The sequence below is a fragment of the Narcine bancroftii genome, chromosome 3 (assembly GCF_036971445.1).
Source record: "Narcine bancroftii isolate sNarBan1 chromosome 3, sNarBan1.hap1, whole genome shotgun sequence".
Taxonomy (NCBI): domain Eukaryota; kingdom Metazoa; phylum Chordata; class Chondrichthyes; order Torpediniformes; family Narcinidae; genus Narcine; species Narcine bancroftii.
Window position 1 is genome coordinate 166,377,978 of NC_091471.1, and position 23,247 is coordinate 166,401,224.

The window sequence follows — 23,247 nt, forward strand, 5'->3', positions numbered from 1 at the left end:
ACCTTAGTATGTGGAATTCCCTCCTTAAACATTGTATACAACCAGCTAATCCTTCTTAAACCTACCAAACTGTTCAAGCTTTGAGCCTGAACCTAACTTTTAAATTTTTGTTAAAAATGCAGAAATGCTGGAGAAACTCAGCAGGTCTCACAGCATCCCATATGTCTTTACCTCCTATGGATGCTGTGAGATCTGCTGAGTTTCTCCAGCATTTCTGTGCATTTACTACAATCACAGCATCTACAGACTTTTGTGTTTGACTTTAAATGTCTATTTAATGCATCGTTGTTTAAGTGCCTTGGGATTTTTATGGGTGTTAAAGGAACAGTATAAATCCAAATTATTGTTGTAATAATTTCATCAGGGATTTCAATGTGTTTGGAAGACATAGAAAATATTTCAAAGACCTTTGAGTCAAATAGATACATATTTTTAAATAAATAATTTCAACTTCATACACAAGAACAAAGAGGAACTTGTATTTACATAGGGTTTTTTATTAGTGTAAAGCAGCTCAAGATGCTTCATAGGCATGTAATAATTTTGAATTGTCTTTTTCTTTTGGGGATTAAGGATAATTCATAATTATAACTTTCATTATCATTTTGTGACAATTCATTGCCATTGGTGCTCTGTAATTACTAAAGGATTACTGAAGGCGCTACGTGAGTGGAAAGAAAAAGTTTGAAAATCACTGATCTAGGATGGATGCTGCACTCAACATTCACAAGAGAAAGGTTCTTGATCGACCCACTCCTAGACAACAACGATTCTCCAATAATAAAACAAGACTATGGAAAACGTGGACCACTTCGTATGCCTTGAATCAAATCCCAGACATTAAAGTTGAAAGTTAGTATCATCTTCAATGAGCCAGCAAAGCCTTCAGTTGATTGATTGAGGAAAAGGGTATTTGAAGATCAGTTCCTCCCATCTTAAAACCCATGGTATACTGGCCACAGTGGTCCCACCCTCTTATACAGTTCTGATTACCTGCATCAGACACCTCCAGGCACTGGAAAGGTACTTCCAACACTGTCTCCTTAAAAATCACTGGAAGGATAAGCAAGTACTCTTCTCAACATCGCAAAGTGTGAAAACATGTCAAGATTATATCAGTGATTTCTGTATGTTGTGAACTGAAAAATGTTGACCTAAATACTAGGGTAAAAATCCTTTGCATTCCCCTGAGAGGCAGGAAATCCAAGTTATCTAAAATTGTGCAAACATTTCACGGAATCTGTGCATTGTACTTATATGTGTGATAATAAACTCTCAGTATGATCATTTTGCAAATTCATTGTCAAAGATTAAATGCAGAAATTCACTCATTTGATTTTAACTGTGCAAGGAAGTTAGAACATGAATTTGCTCCACAGCGTTCATGTTTAGCAGCTCATAACTGTTGCTGGGATGCTTATGAAGCTTGTCCTCTTTCCTCACCCTTTGATTATTCCCCCTGCAGGTAGAAAGAGATACAACTGTAGCATCTTAGAGGCTTTTTGATCTGTCATTTGCAGCATTTGACAAGGCCTGGACTAAACACGAATACTATTTCAATTCACTAACTGGATTGAGTCCCAATAAAATAAGCCATTCTTTCAAGGCACCAAGTCATTCAAAAGAAACATTTTAATATCCCTCATCCCTCTGACTCTCCTCTTTCCCCAGCCCTTTCCTTCCTTCTCCTTTTAGTGAGCTATCTTTCTCTCTGCCCCTATTCATCACCTCTCACCTCCTTTCTTTTCTTCCACCTCCTGGCCTATGCTCCACTCCCTTCCCTTCCCCTCCCCTCCCCACTTTCTATACAGACGTCTGCCTGATTTTCAGCACTCCTGACCTGAAACAGCAACTACCTTCGCTTTCCATGGATGCTGCATGAGCTTCTCCAGCACTTTCTGCGCACTTTTTAATATCTTAAACCTTTTCCATCTCCAAGAACTTGTCCTTAAATGCCATTTTCAATACAAAAGGCAAGACAGTGGTCCAACAGCTCGATCAACAATATAGAAACAATTCCTAATCACACTTGCCAATTGTGATTCAGCACAATGCACTCAAGACTGTTCTTGTCAATTGGCCAATGCCCTCCAAAACTCAAAACACATGGATCTCATTGTCCAAATTACAATGACATGTCCTTGTCAATCAGTATATTCAGTGCTGGGGGAATCAGTGAGTATAAGGATTAGGTGGGACTAAGAATTTGTGACCCAGGGACAGCTATTATTTTACTATATACCATTGCATGTTTAAATCATCCATCATCCTGATAAATAACCATTTTAAAATAATGTAACCTTTAAAAAAGTTTCTTCATGTCAACCTTCATCTTAAACATGTGGCCATTCACCTCCTTATTCAGCATGCATTAAAATATTTAAAAGTTAACTGAAAGCTGAGCTCCTTGCTAGAGCACTCCCCATTCTCCCTTCCTTCCCTTTTTCCTTTCCTCCAACTCTCCACACCCTTTCCCCTTGTTTTCTCTTCTGTCCTCCCACCCTTATCCACCTATTATTACCTCTTGCCTGTGCTCCTCCCCCTGCCCCCCCTATTTTATTCAGGCACCTGTCTACATTTTGCTTAGCACCGTAACAATGTTTATATATCTCTGCCATATAAAGTTTGTTATTTGACCTACTAAGTTTCTCCAGAATTGTGTTTTTACTTCAATCACTGTGGCTGCAGACTTCTGTATTTTATTTGTTGCTGGAGAACCAGGTCATGGGATTGACTGCACAGCTGACTGAAGTTATCTCACCAAGGACCTACTTGTGTTGACAGGTGTCAGCAGCAGATATTGGAAAGGAGTAAGATCTCAACACAGACCACTAGGTTTTTGTGACCCACTTTTCAAGGTCAACTCCACTTCAAATCTTTCTTAAACTCCCAGTTATATTTTTCTGTCATTCATAGCAAAAAAGAGAAAAATAAGAGAAAAATTTTGCCGTTCACAATCTCAGACTCCCTGAGAAAACATAATGACCAATTATATACACTGAAGTTGGTCACTGTTGTAAAGTTTCCATGCAAAAACCAAGTTATTGGAGTACTGTTGCACTTGGAAAACTGTACGCAATTCTAGTCATCCTATTACAGGAAGGAATGTGGAGACCTATATGGGTACAGAGTAATTTACCAGGATGGGACCTGGATTAGAGAGCATGCACTAAGTGGAGAGGATGGTAAAACTGAAGTTGTTTTCTCTGCAGCAATGGAAGCTGAGGGGGAGACCTGATAGAAATTTGTAAAGTTATAAAAGGCACTAATAGGCTACACTGTCAGAATCTTTTTCCCAGCATAAAAATGTCAAATACTAGAGGGCATTTAAGGTAAGAGTGGGAAGTTTAGTGCAAGCAAGTTTCTTTTACACAGAGTGGCAGGTACTTGGAACAGTTGCCACAGATAGTACTGGAAGCAGATACGATTTTAATGTTTAAGAGGCTTCTACATGGACATCGAATACAAAGGTATATGTATCACATGCAAGGAGCATTATGTTCAGCAGAGACCTTCTGGGCCAAATGGACAGTTCCTTTGCTGTACTATTCTATGTTCTTTCTAAGGTCTCATAATGAGTGGATATCCTACATGATGGATTTCCACACAGTACATTCTTATAAGGCACGAGTTGGGACAAGAGATTGTGAAAATAATGGGCAGATGTTTTCTATGATAAAAACTTTCAAATTATATTCTTAAAAACCTCTTTGATGAACAGCATTAAAATGAAGGTGTACCTGATTTAATGTTTCTGGCAATTTCCATGTATCAGAGAATGTTTTGTTCCGATTATGTGTTACCTATGCTCCAGAGAGTCATACTCTTCATTCTTGAATCAATTGGTTGTGAATTTGAGCATAAAGATCTCAGCCACTGCTCTGTCAAAATTCTGTCCTCCAGAAAAAACATTCAACCTAGTCTCTACATGCTGTCTGAGGAGGATATTAAAGATACCATGACATTTTCTCAAACAGCTTTCCCCACTGTCTTGGCCAATGCAATCCCTCAGAGTGAATTGCTGAAAATATAAAGTTTAGAGATGTTCAGGGCAAGTTATTATACCTGGAGTAACAGGTGATTGGAACAGGCTGCCAAGGGTAGTGATGGAAGCAGATACAATTGTCATGTTTAAGAGACTTCTCAATAGACATACAAATATAATATTCAGATGAGATCAGGATATGTGCAAGCAGCAGAAATGTACCTGTAGTTCAGTTTAATGCAGGCATTATGGGCCAAAGGGCCCGTTCCTGTATTGTACTGTTCTATATCCTATAGGTTATCTAGTTTGCTCTCTATGGGAACTTTCTGTGTCCAAATTACTTTAGAGTATCCAGGCTCTATATAAATGAAAGTCTTCAACTCAGTTAGTGAGTCAACCTTACACAAGACATTCCACTACGAATAGTGACACTTTGAGGCAGTTTCACCAATGAAACACAGCTACAAGAGCTGAGGAAAAGAGAAGTAATGTTGATGTTACTGAACTCAAAGACATTCAGAATTCAAATCCCACTGCAGCAGCTGAGAAAGTAAAATCCCACGAAATAAATAGTATCAATAGTAGTGGTAGTGAAACTAGGAGCTGTTATAAAATCACATCTGATTCACCATTGTTCCTTAAAGATGGAATTAGGCTATGCTTTTCACTGTAACTCCAGACACAATTGCAGCCACGTAGTTCATGAGAAAGCAGAAGCAACAAACACTGCCACTTCTGCCCCCCTCTAACAGCCTGTGTCGGTCTGGGGAAGGTCGTGATGATCTATCACTTGCCCCTGCTGCTGGGGCACAGCAGAAATCAGAAAATCCTAAGAGATGCACACACAGAAACAAACCCTTCAGCCACCTTGCCCTTCTGAGCTAGTCCCATTAGCTTGTACTGGAGCCCCATCCTTCTGAAGTTTTTCTCTATCCACGTCCAGATAGTATCTCAAAGCTGCAAGTGGACGAACCCCCTACGCTCTGTGTCCCTTTTAAATGACACGTCCCTCCTCTCCTGAATCCTTGGGAATAAGACTGTCGTCACCTTTATCTGTGCTTGTCAGTCGAGGGTTAAGTTTTGTTCATGACTTTGGAAAGAAATCCTTCCTTCAATGGCGCCAGTGGATCTTTCACAAACAGGCGGGGCCCTGCTGTAACGCGTCGTTTAAAAGGTGGCCTTCGGACAGGGCAACGCTCCATCGTTTATGCTTTGGATCACGGAGCTCGACCGACTTCGGGAATGTTTAGATCCAATGGCCTTCCAAGAGAAGCGCTCCCTGAGCAAGGCTGGGCGGCGGTGGGGGTGGGGGGTTAAGCAGGATACGCCCCGTGCAATGACAATGCTACTGCCCCGATGGAACCGCGGCACTCACGTCAACCTCACTGCGTGTGAACTGGAAGGGAGAGCAGGAAGTGGGTCCGATCATTGCTACAGAAGTTACCTGAATGTTGCTCTTTTCTGGTAGCGAACTGTTACGATCAGGGAGAGCCTGGAGGTGTTTCTGCAAACACTGCGCCTATTCGGGGAGGGGGGAGGTGGGGTGCGGGGACAACACCCGCACCGACCCCCGGATGAGTGACAACCAGCACCTGTCAATCACTCGCCTTCGCCCTCCGCTCGGACGGCAACTTTTCGCTTCCAGGTTGGTAGCCTATTTCACCAATGGCAGCGATCGCTCTGTGCTCGGCGCCTGGGCAACGCGCATGTCAGAGAAAACGTCGCCTTAAAGCGACATCCACCCCAGATCGGAGCAGGGAGTGATATTTTTTAACGTTTTATTTTTAATTTTCCATTATTCAACCAGGAGAAAACATCACTGACTGTTACAGAGTGTATCAATATCTTCCAGCAATGTACATACGTAACGGCCTACTGCGGGGGGGGGGGGGGGGCAACCTCTGTACCTGCAGAAGGGGACCACACCTGGCCGGCTGTCAATCACTCGGCCTGAATGGATCAAGCCCCACCCGGTCGGGTGTCAATCACCCTCCGGGATATAAGCCTGCGCCGGCCTCCCGAAGTCTCACTCAGTTACATCCAGCCTGGTTCTGTGGAAGTCTTTGTGGATTAAAGCCTGTTGTACAGTCTTTACCTTGTGTGTGTCTGATTCTGTCTTAACAGCACACCACACATATTAATGTTTCTCCCCCTCCCATTCCCACCCTCCAAGAGAGAGAAGGAAAAGTAGAGGTAACAAGAGAAAAAGAAAGGAAAGAGAGGCTGGGTGTGGCGTCAGCACTTCCAGTGTGTATCCATAGAAGCTGTGGAACCACCCACTTGTAGAACTACTTTTCTTGATCTATCTGTTGGTGAATCTCTATAAATCTTTTTGTTGGGGTATGGCTACAGTCATACTCCCGGGGACTTCAAATATGGACGCCATATTTTATCAAAGGTGCTGTGTCAGTTTCTAAGATTATACATATTTTTTTCCATGGGAATACAGCTATGCATCTCAGTAATCCACTTGCTGATGTGAAGAGGGGAGTCAGACTTCCAGGTCACTGCTATGCATTTTTTTTGCAATGGCCAAAGAGATAAATACGAGTTGAATTTGGTTAATTTGTAGCTTAGCAGATACTCAGCAGATACAATGTTGGGTCTGGCAGGAAAGTTACCTTCATTATTTTAGTTAGTATGTTGGTCAAATCCTGCGAAAATGGGGATACGTTTGTGCAAGACCAGGTTGCATGAATGAATGTTCCCTGCTCCACTCCACAGCTGAAGCACATTACTGGCACCTCTGGTTTTGCCTTGTGGATTTTTTAGGGTGTGAGGTCAAGCTGGTGCAGAAAATTGTATAGGGCAGTCTTTTATCTAGAGTTGATAACACTGTTGTCACACTGTCTTTACACCAATCCAACCAACATCTCTCGTCAATTGTGATGCCAAGGTCTGACTCTCATCAAGAAAGAGACCTGTGCAGTCCCTGTTTGTGGCTTTCAGCTTGGAGTACTGAGTACATTCTTTATTTAAATTTGGGTGTGTTTCCCAGTTGAAGCAACACTTCAACCTCATTAAGTGTAGGTGTGATATATTAAAGGGTTTTGCAAGGTCCTTGGATGAACTGGAGTAATGATCCCACTTCAATGAGCAACAGCATTGTCCTAAAGGGACATGTACTCATCTTGAATGAGCAAATGCATGGCCCTATATGGACATGTCTTCATTAGCCAGGTGTGGAACATAAGCGCATGAAAGTCATGGTGCAACTTTATAACATTTTGCAGAGGCTACAGCTGGGATAATGTATGTTCACCACATTTTGGTCAAGATGGAATTGTGCAGGAGAGGGTGCAAAGGAGATTAGCCAGGATGTTACTTGGGATGGAGTCAGAGTTTATGTTATGAGGACAGATTGGATAGGCGGGTGTGGTGATTGGGAGTTGGTGATCCATCTTTCCACTAGAGAGCATTGGAGATGGAATGTCCCATCTCTGGTTAGATGCACAAAATGGAGTGTCCCACGATGTCAGGAGTTAATAATATAAATAATACAAAATAACCTAAGTTTCTTTATCACAATAGAAGAAACTTCACATGGTACCAGGAGTGGGTTATCAGTGGGATATCAGCAGGAGACATGAAAAGTATAAAGCTGTCTGACCCTGTGAATTGAACTGGTTGTTCAAACAACAATTCACGCTGTACCTGCAAGCCATTGGACTCGATAGCTAACCAGATGCACAGAGGATTACATTGCTACTTACCATAGCAGGACCTCAAGCACTGAGATTTTCAACATGATTGTTTTTGACGAGGCAGATGACCAGGGCAAATTCAACAAGATTATTGAGTTATTTGATGGACACTGCACACCAAATAAAAATGAAATGTTTGAGAGGAACGTGTTTAGTTTGCTGCACGCAGTTGCAGGCAGAGAGCTTTAATACTTTTTTATAAACTTGAAATTAAAAGCAAGAGCATGCAATTTTGGATTGCCGCAAGATTCAATGATCCCTGATCAAAATGTGTTCACAATTATTGACAAAAAAGTGAGAGAGAGATTGCTACGAGAGATGGAAATTACCTTAGCTGGAGCCATGAAGATATGCCACACCAGTGAATTAACTCTGCAGCACGTGAAAAAGTTTGGTGAGAGTGCAAAGGCTGATGGAAAATAAGGCACAGTCTTGTCATGCACGTAAACAGAGAACGAGACATAGGAAACAACAAAAAGATGGAGAGACATTCAATTGTAAATGATGTGGCACTCAACATGCACCAAAATAATGCTCAGCCTATGGAAAAGTCTGTAACAAGTGCAAAGGACAGAATTACTATGCAAAACAATGTTTTATCCAAAGGGAAACAAAACAGAAGTGAAAGTGTGCACACTATATAAGAAACTGCATAGGAGTGCAGAAAGGCTTCAAACCAACAGACACTGAACAGACAAGCATGAACAGAATTGAGCAGGACAAATGGAGGTGATAGTCCTTTCAAGCTGGACACAGGGGAAAAGGCCAATTTGATTTGTGAGCATGACATCAGGGATGAACATGACTCACTGCTTGATGACAAAGCATGTGAAAACTTAGGCCTAGTCAAGACAGTGTACCACATTTACAGTGCCAATGGACAGAGCAGCATAGAGGAAATACTGGATCAACTTTCAGACATTGTCAAGAGGTTTGGAGTTGTACCATTCACCTATAAGGAGTTAAAGGAGACACACAGCCCCAAGGCGGGTTCCAGTGACACTAAAAGACAAGCTTAAGCAAGAATTTGACCGAATGACATCACTAGGAGTCATAAAGAAAGTGGAGGATCCCACAGAATGGGTGAATTCAATTGTGTGTGTCAAAAAGAAGAATGGCCAATGTGTGTGCATGGACCTAAAAGACTTGAATGCAAATATAAAGAGGGAACATTATCAGGTACCAACCAGGAATTAAATTACAAGATTACAAGTGAGCTGGCTGGTGCAAGGTTTTTCACCAAAATGGATGCACCCCAGGGCTTCTGCAATTAAAACTGCATGAAGTTAGTACAAAATACTGTATATTCAATATATAATTTGACTGATACTCAAGGTTGCCTTTTGGAATTTCCTCAGCTCCAGAAATATTCCACAGGACAATGGAGCACATCATAGAAGGAATAAAGGGGTACGTGTGTAAATGGATGACATGATGCTATGGGGATCCACACAGGAGCAACACAACGAGAGGCTCATCAAAATGCTACAACAATTTCAGAAGTATGGATTAAAGCAAAACAGAACTAAATGTCAGTTTGGTATGAAGGAAATCACCTTTCTGGGAGATAAGCTGTCAGAGGCAGGTGTGGAGCTTGACAAGAGTGAGGTGAAAGCAATTCTAGAGATGCCCAGACCCACTGACAAAAAGAGTATATTGAGAGTGCTGGGAATGATCAATTTCAATGGTAAATTCATACCAAACCTGTCTTCCAAACCAATGTAACTGAGGGAGTTGTTACTTGACAAATGTGAATTCAAGTGGATGGCCAACCACGAGGAAAAGTGGGGACAACTGAAGACCATTCTAACTACAGAACTGATGCTCTCGACATTCAGAAGGACGGAAGTAATATGGATGGTTCAAAAGATGGAATAGGTGCCATACTACTTCAGGCTGTGGGAGAAGATTAGAGGCCAGTTGCATAGGCATCAAGAAAAATGACTACATCTGAATGTCGGTATGTGCAGATAGAGAAAGAGTGTCTAGGTCTGGTCTATGGACTCGATAAATTCCATAGCTATATGTATGGTCTACCAACATTGGTGGCAGAGACAAACTACAAGCCATTAAGACTGGTGATGAAGCTACAACATTATGACTTTGAATTGATGAACACACAAGGGAAACTTATTGTTCTGTCTGATGTGCTGTCAAGGGCAATGACGCAAAGTGAAGCACACAATAAGAATTCTAGAGAGATATATGTGAAACTCCATGTGAATCTTGTGGTGATATGTAATTACACCATTAGGACACCAGGGGTCACCCCGGTGACCTTGTATATAAAACAGTCCAGAGCTGAAGTCTCGCCTTCCAGGTTTGTCTTGCAGAGAGACAAGACCTCTTAGTGTACATATTCGTTTATTAAAGCTGTCTTATACTCGCATTGCTGTTGTGGTCATTGTCAGTACAAATCTGATCACTGAATCTCTTCCCATATCTGACATGAAATCCAAACAGATCGCAGCTGAAACAGAAAAGGACAGAGCTCGACAGAAGGTCATCAAGAATCTGAAAGAAGTTTGGCCATACTGCAACATCAGAGCAGAGCAGAATTATCATTGCTCAATCACTGCAACAAGAGATGCTGAAAAGGCTACATGATTGGCACCATGGAATGGGAAAATGCAAGAGAAGGGCCAGAACTGTAGTGTAGTGGCCAGGGATAAATGCTGTCATCTACAGAATGGTCTCAAGTTGTGAGACCTGGGGGGAGTCACATGATGGAGTAGTGGCCGGTAGGGTAAAACCAGCCCCCTCCAGAAAAGAAGAAAAAAAGTCAAGAAAAGACAAATTTCAACAAATATAAAATATAAGAAATAAAAGATAAAGTTGCAGAGAAGAGAAAGAAGATAGCACCTAAGAAGGAAAAAGTAAAAAACAACGGGAAAAAAAGAATAAAAGACACCGCAAAAGAAAGGGGAAGGCCATACCTGCATGAAGGAACAGGGAGCCGTGATGGTGAAGAGCACCTGATCTCTAAGGTTGGTGTCAACCCTGTGGTGTCGCGACCCCCCTGACCAGTGGACTGCAAAAATGGCTCTCTGACCCAAACAAAAGTGCACAACTGCGCATGCACAAGGAGTCGCGCATGAGCAGATCGCAATCTAAGGTAAAGGAAAACACTGACAGGAGGGGGGCTCAGCCGAGGAGCGGGTGATCACGGCGTGACCAGCTGAGGGACGCCCGACACCAGCTGGAAGATAAGGAAAGCGGCAGAAGTACCAGGTGAGAAAGAAAGTCGACGGAGGGAATGACAAGAGGAGCAGCAGCAGGAGGCCTGACAGATGAGCAGCTCAGAAGGAGACGACCAACATCAAGAGGCCAAGCAAGAAGAGGCCCGACAAAGTGAGACAAGCAACTCATCAGAAAAATCAGAAGAGACACAGATACAAAGAAGAGAAGAAGAAGACACAAAAACAGGTACAGACACAGAAGAAGAGGAAGAAGAAGACCAAGATCTTCTCAGAGAAATAGAAGGTAAAACAGATGGTCAGAATATAGATAAAGCTTTTTTTGAAGAACAAATTAGAGCATTAAAAGAATGGTTGTCATTAGAATTTAGTGCAATTAAAAGAAAAATGAAAAGAACAGAAAATAAAATGCAAAGATTAGAACTAGTCATGACAGAAATAGGGAAAAGAGTAGAAAATGTGGAAGAACGTTAAACTGCTGTAGAAATGGAAGTAAACGACTTAAGAGGAAAATTGGAAGAAAGTGATTTTAAAAAAAATTAAAGAGACACAAGAGTTGTTACCTCAGAAAATTAATATGTTGGAAACTTATAGTAGGAGAAACAACATAAAAAATAGTGGGCCTGAAGGAAGATGAAGAAGGCACAGATATGAAGGAATTTATGAAAGAATGGATCCCGAAGGTCCTGTGAACAACAGAAATGCAGGAAGAAATGGAAATAGAAAGGGCACACAGAACACTAGCTCCAAAACCACAGATACATCAAAAACCAAGATCCATTTTAGTAAAACTTTTGAGATATACGACAAGAGAAAATATACTGGAGCAGGCAAGGAATAAAATTAGAGAAGATAATAAACCATTGGAATACAAGGGTAAAAAAATATTTTTTTTTACCCAGACATATGTTTTGAACTCTTAAAGAAGAGGAAGGAGTTTAATACAGCAAAATCGATCCGATGGAAAAAAGGTTATAAATTCATGTTAAGACATCCAGCTGTGCTTAAAATATTTATCTCTGGGGAGCAAAACAGACTGTTCTCAGATCCGGAGGAAGCACAAGAATTTGGAGAATGCTTGCAGATCAGAAGGAGAGATAAGAGATGTAATAAGAATGAATAATGGCAATAAAGTATATATAAAGATGTAAAAACAATGTATATGTAAAGAAATAAAGAAGGGAAAGAGAAGGGAAGGAAGGAAGTAAGGGGAAGAAAAAAGGGAGAACTTTGTTATATGTGTAAAAAAAAAGTGTTTTCTGGAAAATCAGTTGACGTTTGTAAACAGGATCGCAATCCAAATGGAAAGGGGAGTGGGGAGTTGTGGTTGCCCGGCAAGGGATAAGGGGCAACTCAGAGAGGGAGGGGGTATTTGGGGTTAAGATAATATTGGATGTGGGAGTTGTTGGAGTATTTTATGTTTTAAATGTGTTGTCATACATTGAGTTTAAAAAGGGAAAACTGAGAGATGAAAATGGGGAAAAGGGGTATGGTGGTGGTGAGGAAGTGGAAATGAGGTGTAAACAGGATATGAGATGGCCATAAACATTAAATATGACTATAAACATTAATGGATACATAACCAAATTAAAAGGAAGAGGCTATTAAATTTATTGAAAACATTTAAAAATAGATATAGCATTAGTCCAGGAAATGCATATAAGTGAAGTGGAACATAACAAATTATAGAGAGACACATAGCGGCAGCATCATATAATTCAAAAGCTAGAGGTGTAGCTATATTAATTAATAAAAATGTACCAATCGAAATAGAGAAGGAAATAATAGATTCAGCAGTGAGGTATGTAATGATAAAGTGTCAGATATATTCAGAATTTTGGAATTTGCTCAATATATATGCACCTAATGAGGAGGATCAAAAGCTTATGCAGGATATTTTTTTGAAGATTGTAGATACACAAAGAAAAATATTGATAGGAGGGGATTTTAACCTTAATTTGGGCCCAATGTTGGATAAAACTGGACAAAAGATAAACAAAAAGAATAAAGTGGCCAAATTTATGGTTAAATCAATGCAGGACATGAAACTTATGGGATATATGGAGGGAACAGCACCCAAAAAAGAGAAGGAATACTCATATTATTCAAGTAGACATAAAACATACTCAAGGATTAATATGTTTTTGTTGTCGGCCCATATTCAAGGGAAAGTTAGGAAAACTGAATATAAAGCTAGATTACTATCTGATCATTCACCCCTGTAATTAGCAATAGAACTGGAGGACATCCCACCAAGAACATATAGGTGGAGGTTAAACACCATGTAACTTAAAAGGCAGGAATTTAGACAGTTTATTGAACGCCAAATTAAAACATATTTTCAAATAAACCCGGAATCAGTGAAAGACAAATTTATATTATGGAACGCAATGAAAGCCTTCATTTGAGGGCAGATAATAAGTTATATAACTAAGATGAAAAAGGACTACAATCAGGAAATAGAGCAGTTGGAAAGGGAGATAGTAAGTACAGAAAAGGGGATGATATAATGAAAAGGACAAAAAATAAAATATGAAACATTACAAATGTACAAGGTGCAGAAGAACATAACAAAATAAAGCAAAAGTATTACGAACTGGGAGAAAAAAACGCATAAAATATTACCCTGGCAACTTAAAACAGAACAAGCTAAAAGAACTGTATTGGCATGAAGGAAAAAGGGCAAACAAATTACATATAACCCCCCCAATAGAGATTAATGAGAACTTTAAGGAATTTTATGAGCAATTATACCAAACTGAGAATGAGGGGAAAGATGATAAAATAGAAGAGTTTTTAGCTAAAATTGAACTGCCAAAATTGCAAGAAGAGGAACAAAACAAACTGATAAAACCATTTGAAATAGAGGAAGTACAGGATATATTAAAAAAGCTGCCGAACAATAAAACACCAGGAGAGGATGGATTCCCAATAGAATTCTATAAAAAATTTAAAGAGTTATTAATTCCTCCTCTCCTGAAAGTAATGAACCAGATAGAAGAAACACAAAACTTGCCAGATTCATGTAAGACAGCAATAATTACAGTAGTACCAAAGACAGGGAAGGATCCATTAACACCAGCATCATATAGACCAATATCTCTACTTAACTCAGATTATAAGATAATAGCAAAATTATTAGCATACAGATTGGCCGATTGTGTACCAAAACTAGTAAAACAAGATCAAATTGGATTTATTAAGAAAAGACGAACAGCGGATAATGTCTATAAACTTATTAATCTAATTCATGCAGTTCAAGGAAATAAGAAGCCAACAGTGGCTGTAGCTTTAGATGCAGAAAAAGCCTTTGACAGAGTAGAATGGAATTATTTATTTAAAGTATTACAGAGGTTCAATCCACCAGAAATATTTATTAATTGGATTAAAACATTATATAATGAAGCATTGGCAAAGGTAACAGTAAATGAATATGTATCAAACCAATTTAAATTAAATAGATCAACTAGACAGGGATGTCCATTATCCCCCCTCATTGTTCGCTTTGGCAATAGAACCATTGGCAGAACTGATAAGAACAGAAAATAAAATAAAAAGGATAAAAATAAAGGAGAAAGAGTATAAAATCAGCTTATTTGCAGATGAGATCATAGTATACTTAATAGAACCAAAGATATCAATAAAAGAATTACATAAGAAATTGAAGGAGTATGGAGAAATATCGGGGTACAAGACCAACACAAATAAAAGTGAAGTGATGCCAATGAGTAATGCGGATTATACAGAATTTTAAAAAAGAATCACCATTTAAATGGCAAACACAAGCAATCTAATACCTAGGTATCAGGTTAGATAAAAACTTAAGCCACCTGTACAAACTAAATTATCAGCCACTAATAAAGAAATTACAGGAAGACTTAGAACATTGGAAAGAATTACCACTAACATTGATAGGGAGGGTAAATTGCATTAAAATGAATGTCTTTCCAAGGATACAATACTTATTTCAATCATTGCCGATTCCCTTAACAGAGAAATTCTTTAATGAACTAAAGAGAATAACAAAGAAATTCTTGTGGAAAGGGGGGAAACCAAGGGTAGCGTTAGATAAATTAACAGAGAGATATAACCAAGGTGGTTTGCAGTTACCAAACTTTAAAAATTATTATAGAGCACCACAATTAAGGTACTTACCAGATTTTTACCAGACAAGGGAAAAACCAGACTGGACTAAGATAGAACTAGATAAAATAGGGGAGAAGGTACCCAAACATATACTTTATAAGTGGGATGAAAAGGTGGTGCAATATAAATGCTCACCAGTATTGCATCATTTACTTAATAAATGGAAGAAGATCCACTGAGAAAGGAAAAAAATGAATTACCAAACACCAAAATTGTTATTGACACAAAACTCACTAATCCCTTTTACAATGGATAACCATTCCTTGAGAGCACACATGTCAAACTCTGGCCCGCGGGCCAAATTTGGCCCACAATATAATTATACTTGGCCCACAAGATCATTTCAAAAATGTATTAGAGGTGGCCCGCTGGCCGCCGCGCCAGTATAGCGCATGCACAGCTAATACTATAAATCCCAGAATGCATTGGCATCAGCCCACTAATCGCCCCCACCTCCTCTGTTTACGTTGCAGGTTCTCACCGTGGACTCTGGTTTTGGGGCCTGGCCGGTGTCAGGGGAAGCCAAGGCCGCTTCCCAGCGCCCGGAACCGGAGGCCTCGGGCCTGACCTCGCCAGGACCGTTGCCCACTCCCCCTCCCTGCCACAGGCCGACCCGCGACTCACGGTGATGGGGCCGCTGATCTGCCGAGATGCCGCCCTGCAGCGAGAGCCGATGCCCCCGCACTGTCGTTGTCCAACCCGATCGCCCGCAAACCCTGCCCTCCCGCACACAGGCCTGAGTAAGGATTATGAACTTTAATCTCAGGATAAAACGATCTTCCAATAGTTTCATGTCACAGTAATAAATATATTCCTGGTTAAAAATGGTCCTGCACCTGGATACAAGCTCATTAGGCATAAAGCTTGAAAAGTGTGTAAATCAAAGGATATCTGTACCAATGGAAAAAGGGCATGGCAAATAACCCTGCTAGAGTTCATGCCCACAATCAGTCACCCATTTGATTGTTTCAGGAATCATGTTATTCTCCCACATTCTCAATAGCCCTCAGATTTTATTATTCGACAGCACACTAGCAACATTTGACAAATCCTCTATAGAGAAATATTATTTATTGAATATTTTATTTCTCATTTGTTAATGCTTCTGGAAAGAGTTTATCCAAAACTATTATTAAACATTTATTTTAATAAGAAAAAAGTTTAACATTACATATGTTGAAAGAAGAGAAAACATGCAGATGTTATTGAAAATTTTCAATAAATATTTAGTTCGGCCCTCGACTTAGTCCAAGTTTTTAATTTTGGCCCTCCATGAATTTGAGTTTGACACCCCTGCTTTAGAGAATGTGACAGAAAAGGAATCAAAAGAATAGAAATTGTTTTTTGGGAAATAATTTATCAACATTTGAACAGTTGAAGTACAAATATGGAATAACTCATGGTATCATCAACTGAAAGCTTATTTAAAGGATAAATTGGGAAACAGACTGAGATTATCAGAAGGAAGCAGCTTTGAATATGTGATTACAGACACGTGGGCCAGAGTTTGACATGTGTGCTCTCAAGGAATGGTTATCTATTGTAAAAGGGATTAGTGAGTTTTGTGTCAATAACAATTTTGGTGTTTGGTCATTCGTTTTTTTCCTTTCTCAGTGGATCTTCTTCCATTTATTAAGTAAATGATGCAACACTGGTGAGCATTTATATTGCACCACCTTTTCATCCCACTTATAAAGTATATGTTTGGGTACCTTCTCCCCTATTTTATCTAGTTCTATCTTAGTCCAGTCTGGTTTTTCCCTTGTCTGGTAAAAATCTGGTAAGTACCTTAATTGTGCTGCTCTATAATAATTTTTAAAGTTTGGTAACTGCAAACCACCTTGGTTATACCTCTCTGTTAATTTATCTAACGCTACCCTTGGTTTCCCCCCTTTCCACAAGAATTTCTTTGTTATTCTCTTTAGTTCATTAAAGATTTACGATGAACATGTATATTAAGCTGCATCATAAGGAAAATGATGAAATAAGCTATAAACCTAAACAAAAGTGGGAAAAGGATTTAAACATAAAGATAAAAAATGAAGCATGGGAAAAGTTATGTTTTGGAACTATAAAGAATATAATAAACACAAGGTTACACATGATACAGTGTAATTGGTTACACAGGTTATATATCACGCCTCAAAAGTTAAAAGAATGGGATCCAACATTATCAGATAGATGTTTTCGCTGTCAGAAGGAAATGGGAACAACAGTACATGCAATTTGGGCATGTGAGAAAGTGAAAATGTTTTGGGAAGATCTAAATCAAATATTAAATAAAATCACAAAAATTAACATACCAAAAAATCCAGAGATCTTTCTTCTAAGTAATATAAGTAAGGAATTAGGCCTCAAATTGGATAAAGTGCAAAAAAGATTTATTATAATAGTCTTAGCAGTGGCAAAAAAATGTATAATGTCAACTTGGAAAATGAACGAGCGCCTGAGAATACAGCAATGGTACATGGAAATTAATAAATGTATTCCATTGGAAAAAATAACATATAATTTAAAAAATAAAGTCACATTATTTGAACAAATTTGGGCACCATTACTGGAACATAACAGAGAGGGCTTGCCTCGGACTTCCACCCCTAAAATGATAAGACAAAACGACTTAATCCAGTGTGTAAAAGTAGATGACACATTTTTCTTGTTTATTTTTCATTGTGTGATGACATTGCTTAATGGTTTTATTGTATTGTATATGTTGAATATTTATTGGTTTTGGAGGGGGGTGGGAAGGGGGGGGGGTAAAAAGAGAGAAAATGCCACTGTGTATATTTAATGAGAAATGTTTGTATATATTTTGGTTGATATGGTTCACAGTGTGAAAATTAAAAAAAATATTTTAAAAAAGCTGTGAGACCTGTCTGAAACATTATCCCAAGCAGCCAAAGGAACACACGACTCTAAGCGACTTACCAGAGGAGCCATGGCAGAAAGTTGGGACTGATGGAAATAATTACCTCCTGTTTATTGACTATCTATCAAACTATCCTGAGATGGTGCTGCTTCCCAACATGTCTGCGGCCTATGTGATCAGACACATGAAGTCGATCTTTGAAAGACATGGAAGTCCTCAAATCGTCTACAGTGATAATGGTCCATGCTACAGTTGTAGAGAATTCCAGACTTTGCAGAAGAGTATGGTTTTCAACATGTGACTTCAAGTCCTTTTCATCCCTAGTCAAACAGTAAAGCAGAGAAAAGAGTTCACATAGTTAAATACTTGCTCAAGAAACCACAAGTGGCTCAACTCCTTATCTAGCTCTATGGAGTTACAGAGCTTCACTACTTGAAAATGGCATGTCACCTGCTGAACACCTGATAGGACGTAGACTACGCACCACACTTCCTTACTCTGCAGACCCAAACAAGAACAGGGATGTCAAATGGAAACAAGCATCTGTAAAGGAGACAAAAAGCAAACTATGACAAGTCAGTAAGAAGCTTAGGGCCAATTACACAACACGAGATAGTGGGACTCAGAGATTCCAACACTTGGGACAAGAAGGCCACTGTTCTGGAGGAAGTAAATCCAAGATCCTGCACTGTCAGAAAAGAGGATGGTCAAATAATGAGGAGGAATCAAAAGAGCCTGCAGAAAATGCAAGTGAAGCTTCAAGAACACAGAAATGCAGAAGATCCAGCCTGCACAACCACAGAGGAAACACCACCAGCAATAGACATTAGTGGACCAGCAGAGCTGACACAAGCACCTGTGTTGAGAAGATCCACACATGTTATCAAAGCACCCAACAGGCTGAATCTCTATAAGAAAAAGTTGGTGCACCTGATGTTTGTGTCAAACTTTAAATTGAAATTAATACTCTATTACCATGTCCATTTAAATTTTAAATTTAAATGTCTAAATTTACTGTGTTACTGTATTACAGTAACAGGCCATTTCGGCCCATGAGTCTGCGCCGCCCAATTTACACCCCATTAACCAACACCTCCAGTACGTTTTTCATGGTGGGAGGAAACCGGACCCCCAGGAGATAATCCACATAGACATGGAGAGAATGTATAAACAGACAGCACAAGATTCGAACCGCAATCCAGTCCCAATCACTGGCACTCTATAGGCATTGCACTAACCGCTACACCAATCGTGCAAACCAATGTTGCTAGATTTAACATCTTAAGGAAAGGGGATGAGGTGATTGGGAGTTGGTGATCCTCCTTAGAACTAGAGGGCGCCATAAATGGAATGCACCACCTGGAGTCAAATGCACAAAATGGATATGTCCCACGAAGTCTTAAGTTGATAATAAAATATAAATAATACAAAAGAACCCAAGTTATTTTATCACAATAGAAGAAGCATAACAGCTGGGTTTGTTTTTTTCTTGGAACAGAAGTCAAGTTTATTGTCATCTAATTACTCAAGTACAACACGAAGAAACAGCGTTCTCTGGTCCTCAGTGTAAAAGCATGCAGACACACAACCAGACATAACACAATAATACATATGCAGGACAAGTATTATACCTATAAAATGAATAAATAAATATTGTTTTGTATAAATGAGAGTCTTGGATAGTTAGTGTGAGCAGTTCCTTTGGTCGTTTAGCATTTTCACTGCCCGTGGGAAGAAGCTGTTCCTCAGCCTGGTACTCTGAATGACATGCTAGCCCTCATTGGGGAGCATAAATCCTGCATAATGTTCGAGCAGGCATTCTTAGAGCAACTACCGGAACACACCCAACTGCTCCTGGCGGACACCGACTTCAATGACCCATGGAAGGTCGCAGCATGAGCGGACATCCTCTGGAAACAGAAAAGAGAGTGCTCGGAATCCGTGGGGCTCATCGTCAAACCCCGCGGCCAGAACCAGATTGACCCACTGAGAGAACAGCAATCCCACAAGGGAGGTGAGCCCAACCGCCAGTGGTGCTTTTACCACCAGTGATTGAGTTCCAGAGCCCACTGATGCCGACCACTGTGCATGTTGCAGGGAAATGCTAGAGCCAGCCATTGCTGACAGCCATGACGGCTGGCCAACAGGACAGCCTCCTGTATGTGAGGGTGTTGCTGATTTCTTCGGGACTCTATAATTATTTAAATAGAAAACACAGCCCGGGAGATCATTTCAGAAGAGTTTATTGACAAGGTTAACCTTGGAGAGTCCGCAACAGAGACTCTGCCCGTATCAGGCAGAGAAAAAGCTTTTATAACCCGAAACAAACAAGTCTTCAATCAATTGCTACAGGCTATGTACTCCCTCTCACACAGTACGGTTACAAGACAGATTGAAAAGCAGGAAACAGTTAAGGACGCATCTTTATCACATTCTAACAACTTCGTGTGGGTTACTCCCTCACCCTCTTCTGTATTGGCGTCTACTTGATTAAAGTCATGTTTCCTTCCACAGTTCCCTCCTTGTAGATCAAAGATCTACACCACTAAGGGAGCATCTTTTTTGTCCTGACGATTGGATATGGCCTCTTGATACACTCGCCGCTGTACCCTTTTTATTGTCTCGTTAACCTGTCCCATGAGTGTGCGCACTCTAACCCACATGCAAATGATCACCATAAGTAAGGCCACTAGGGCCACGAACATAATCACAAGGGTGCCATGCAAGATGTAGGGTGGACGAGGCTCTGGGTGACCATCCCTTAAAAATGTCCCACCAATGATGGACACTAAGTTGCATGACCTGGTTGGCTATTCGCACCAGTTGGCCCTCCTTGTAAGTCAGGTCAACCTTAGCTTGGATTAAGGTGCGCCTAGCTTCTGAAGCATTACGGTGATTTGCTCATTTTCTTTTAGCAACTGCTGCAACTGGCTATAATTCGCCGTCGGCCCGAGTAAGGGGACGAGATGGGCAGTTATATCTTCACTAACCTGTGTCGTAGAATCTATGTGAAAAAGATGATTCTCCCTAGGAATATGGATTGTGTAGACCTTTTCTAAACAACCATGAACAGGGGGAGAGAGTGTCTTTTGGCCATTCACGATTATCTCCAAATGCCCATACATACATACTACATGGGATCGCACTTCCACTACAACGTTCCGGTTTACCGCCACTAGCAGCCAAGTGCACTTGCCCTCTGTATGTCTCATAGTGTACGGGTCATACAGAGCAGAATGTAGCGGATATAGCATCTCATCAGATCATTGGGCACAAGACTGTTCGGTGTCTGTGCGACTGTCCTCATCTACCCAGTTTCCTCGGAATATCGGTTCCCACAATTGGGCTCCAAACAGTTGGGGGATTGGCACAAACTGGCACCAAGTGGATGCGTTCTGTCCCTTCACCAGCTGCATGGTGACATTGCATCCCCTACGGTCGCAGCGTGTATGCTGTGGGTCTGGGTGGAGCCAATACTGCGTAAGGTTAAACATAACTTTCCAAGTTTTTAAAATTTTTTTTATTTTTCACACTATAAACCACATTGATCAAGATACATACATTTTCCTTTTCAAATATATAGTGTTGTTTTCTCTCCCCCTCCTTTTTCCCATCCCACCCTCCCTACCTCCCCTCCCATTCATTTAAAGTTCAGAATCTAAGATACATTAAACCCGTCAAATAATGTTGTCACTCAATAAAAATAAACAAGAAATTCCACTGAGTCAATTCTTTTAATTCCCTTCTCCTTCTGTCATTTTAGGTGGTAGATGTCCCCGGTAGGTTTTCTCTATTGTGTTTCATATATGGCTCCCATATTTGTTCAAATATTGTAATATTATTTCTTAAATTATATGTTATTTTTTCTAATGGAATACATTTATTCATTTCTATATACCATTGTTGTATTCTCAAGTTATCTTCTAATTTCCAGGCTGACATAATACATTTTTTTGCTACAGCTAGGGCTATCCTAACAAATCTTTTTTGTGCATCATCCAAATCAAGTCGAAATTCTTTGTTTTTTATGGTACTTAGGAGGAAGATCTCTGGGTTTTTTGGTATATTGCTTTTTGTGATTTTATTTAATATCAGGTTTAGATCTTCCCAAAATTTTTTCACTTTCTCACATGTCCAGATTGCATGAATTGTTGTTCCCATTTCCTTTTTACAGCGAAAACATCTGTCAGATACTGTTGGGTCCCATTTATTTAACTTTTGAGGTGTAATATATAGCCTGTGTATCCAGTTATATTGTATCATACGTAACCTCGTATTTATTGTATTTCTCATAGTTCCTGAGCATAACTTCTCCCATGTTTCCTTCTTTATCTTTATGTTTAGATCTTGTTCCCATTTTTGTTTAGTTTTACCATTTGTTTCCTCATTCTCCTTTTCTTGTAGTTTAATATACATGTTTGTTATAAATTTTTTGATTATCATTGTGTCTGTAATCACATATTCAAAATTACTTCCCTCTCGTAACCTCAGACTGCTTCCCAATTTGTCCTTCAAGTAGGATTTCAGTTGGTAGTATGCCAACACTGTATCATGAGTTATATTATATTTATCCTTCATTTGTTCAAAGAATAATAATTTATTTCCTGAAAAGCAATTTTCTATTCTTTGATCCCTTTTTTCTCCCATTCTCTAAAGGAAAGGTTATCTATTGTAAAAGGGATTAGCTGATTTTGCGTCAGTATTAGTTTTGGTAGTTGGTAATTTGTTTTATTCCTTTCTACATGAATCTTCTTCCAAATATTGAGCAGATGATGTAATACTGCAGAATTCCTACGTTGTACCAATTTTTCATCCCATTTATATAATATATGTTCGGGTATCTTCTCCCCTATTTTATCTAGTTCTAATCTAGTCAAATCTGGCTTTTCCCTTGTTTGATAAAAATCTGATAGGTATCTTAATTGTGCGGCTCTATAATAATTTTTTAAGTTTGGCAGTTGTAAGCCTCCTTGTTTACACCATTCTGTTAATTTATCTAGTGCTATCCTCGGTTTCCCCCCTTTCCATAAAAATTTCCTTATTATTTTCTTTAACTCCTTGAAGAATTTCTCCGTCAAGTGTATTGGCAAGGCCTGAAATAGGTATTGTATCCTTGGGAAAATGTTCATTTTAATACAGTTTATCCTTCCTATTAGTGTTAGTGGTAAGTCTTTCCAATGCTCTAAGTCGTCCTGTAATTTTTTCATTAGTGGATAATAATTGAGTTTATATAGATGGCCGAGGTTTTTATTTATTTGTATACCTAGGTATCGTATTGCTTGCATTTGCCATCTGAATGGTGATTCTTTCTTAAATTTTGAGAAATCCGCATTATTCATTGGCATT

General features: G+C 39.6%; 2 protein-coding genes across 3 annotated transcripts in view; one reads left to right on the plus strand and one right to left on the minus strand.

Annotated features, from left to right (window-relative positions):
* LOC138757804 (probable E3 ubiquitin-protein ligase HERC3) overlaps positions 1-5,684 on the minus strand; it is an 89,535-nt gene extending 83,851 nt beyond the window's left edge. The window contains exon 1 of the mRNA XM_069925732.1: positions 5,430-5,684. The gene's annotated coding sequence lies outside the window, so the exon portion shown is untranslated. The remainder of the gene's footprint in view (positions 1-5,429) is intronic.
* LOC138757800 (probable E3 ubiquitin-protein ligase HERC6) overlaps positions 5,129-23,247 on the plus strand; it is an 88,781-nt gene continuing 70,662 nt past the window's right edge. The window contains exon 1 of one of the 2 annotated variants that reach the window (XM_069925721.1): positions 5,129-5,630. In XM_069925721.1, the coding sequence (XP_069781822.1) occupies positions 5,434-5,630 (197 nt within the window). In that variant the 5' untranslated portion in view covers positions 5,129-5,433. The remainder of the gene's footprint in view (positions 5,631-23,247) is intronic. The other variant, XM_069925720.1, reaches the window with a different exon arrangement.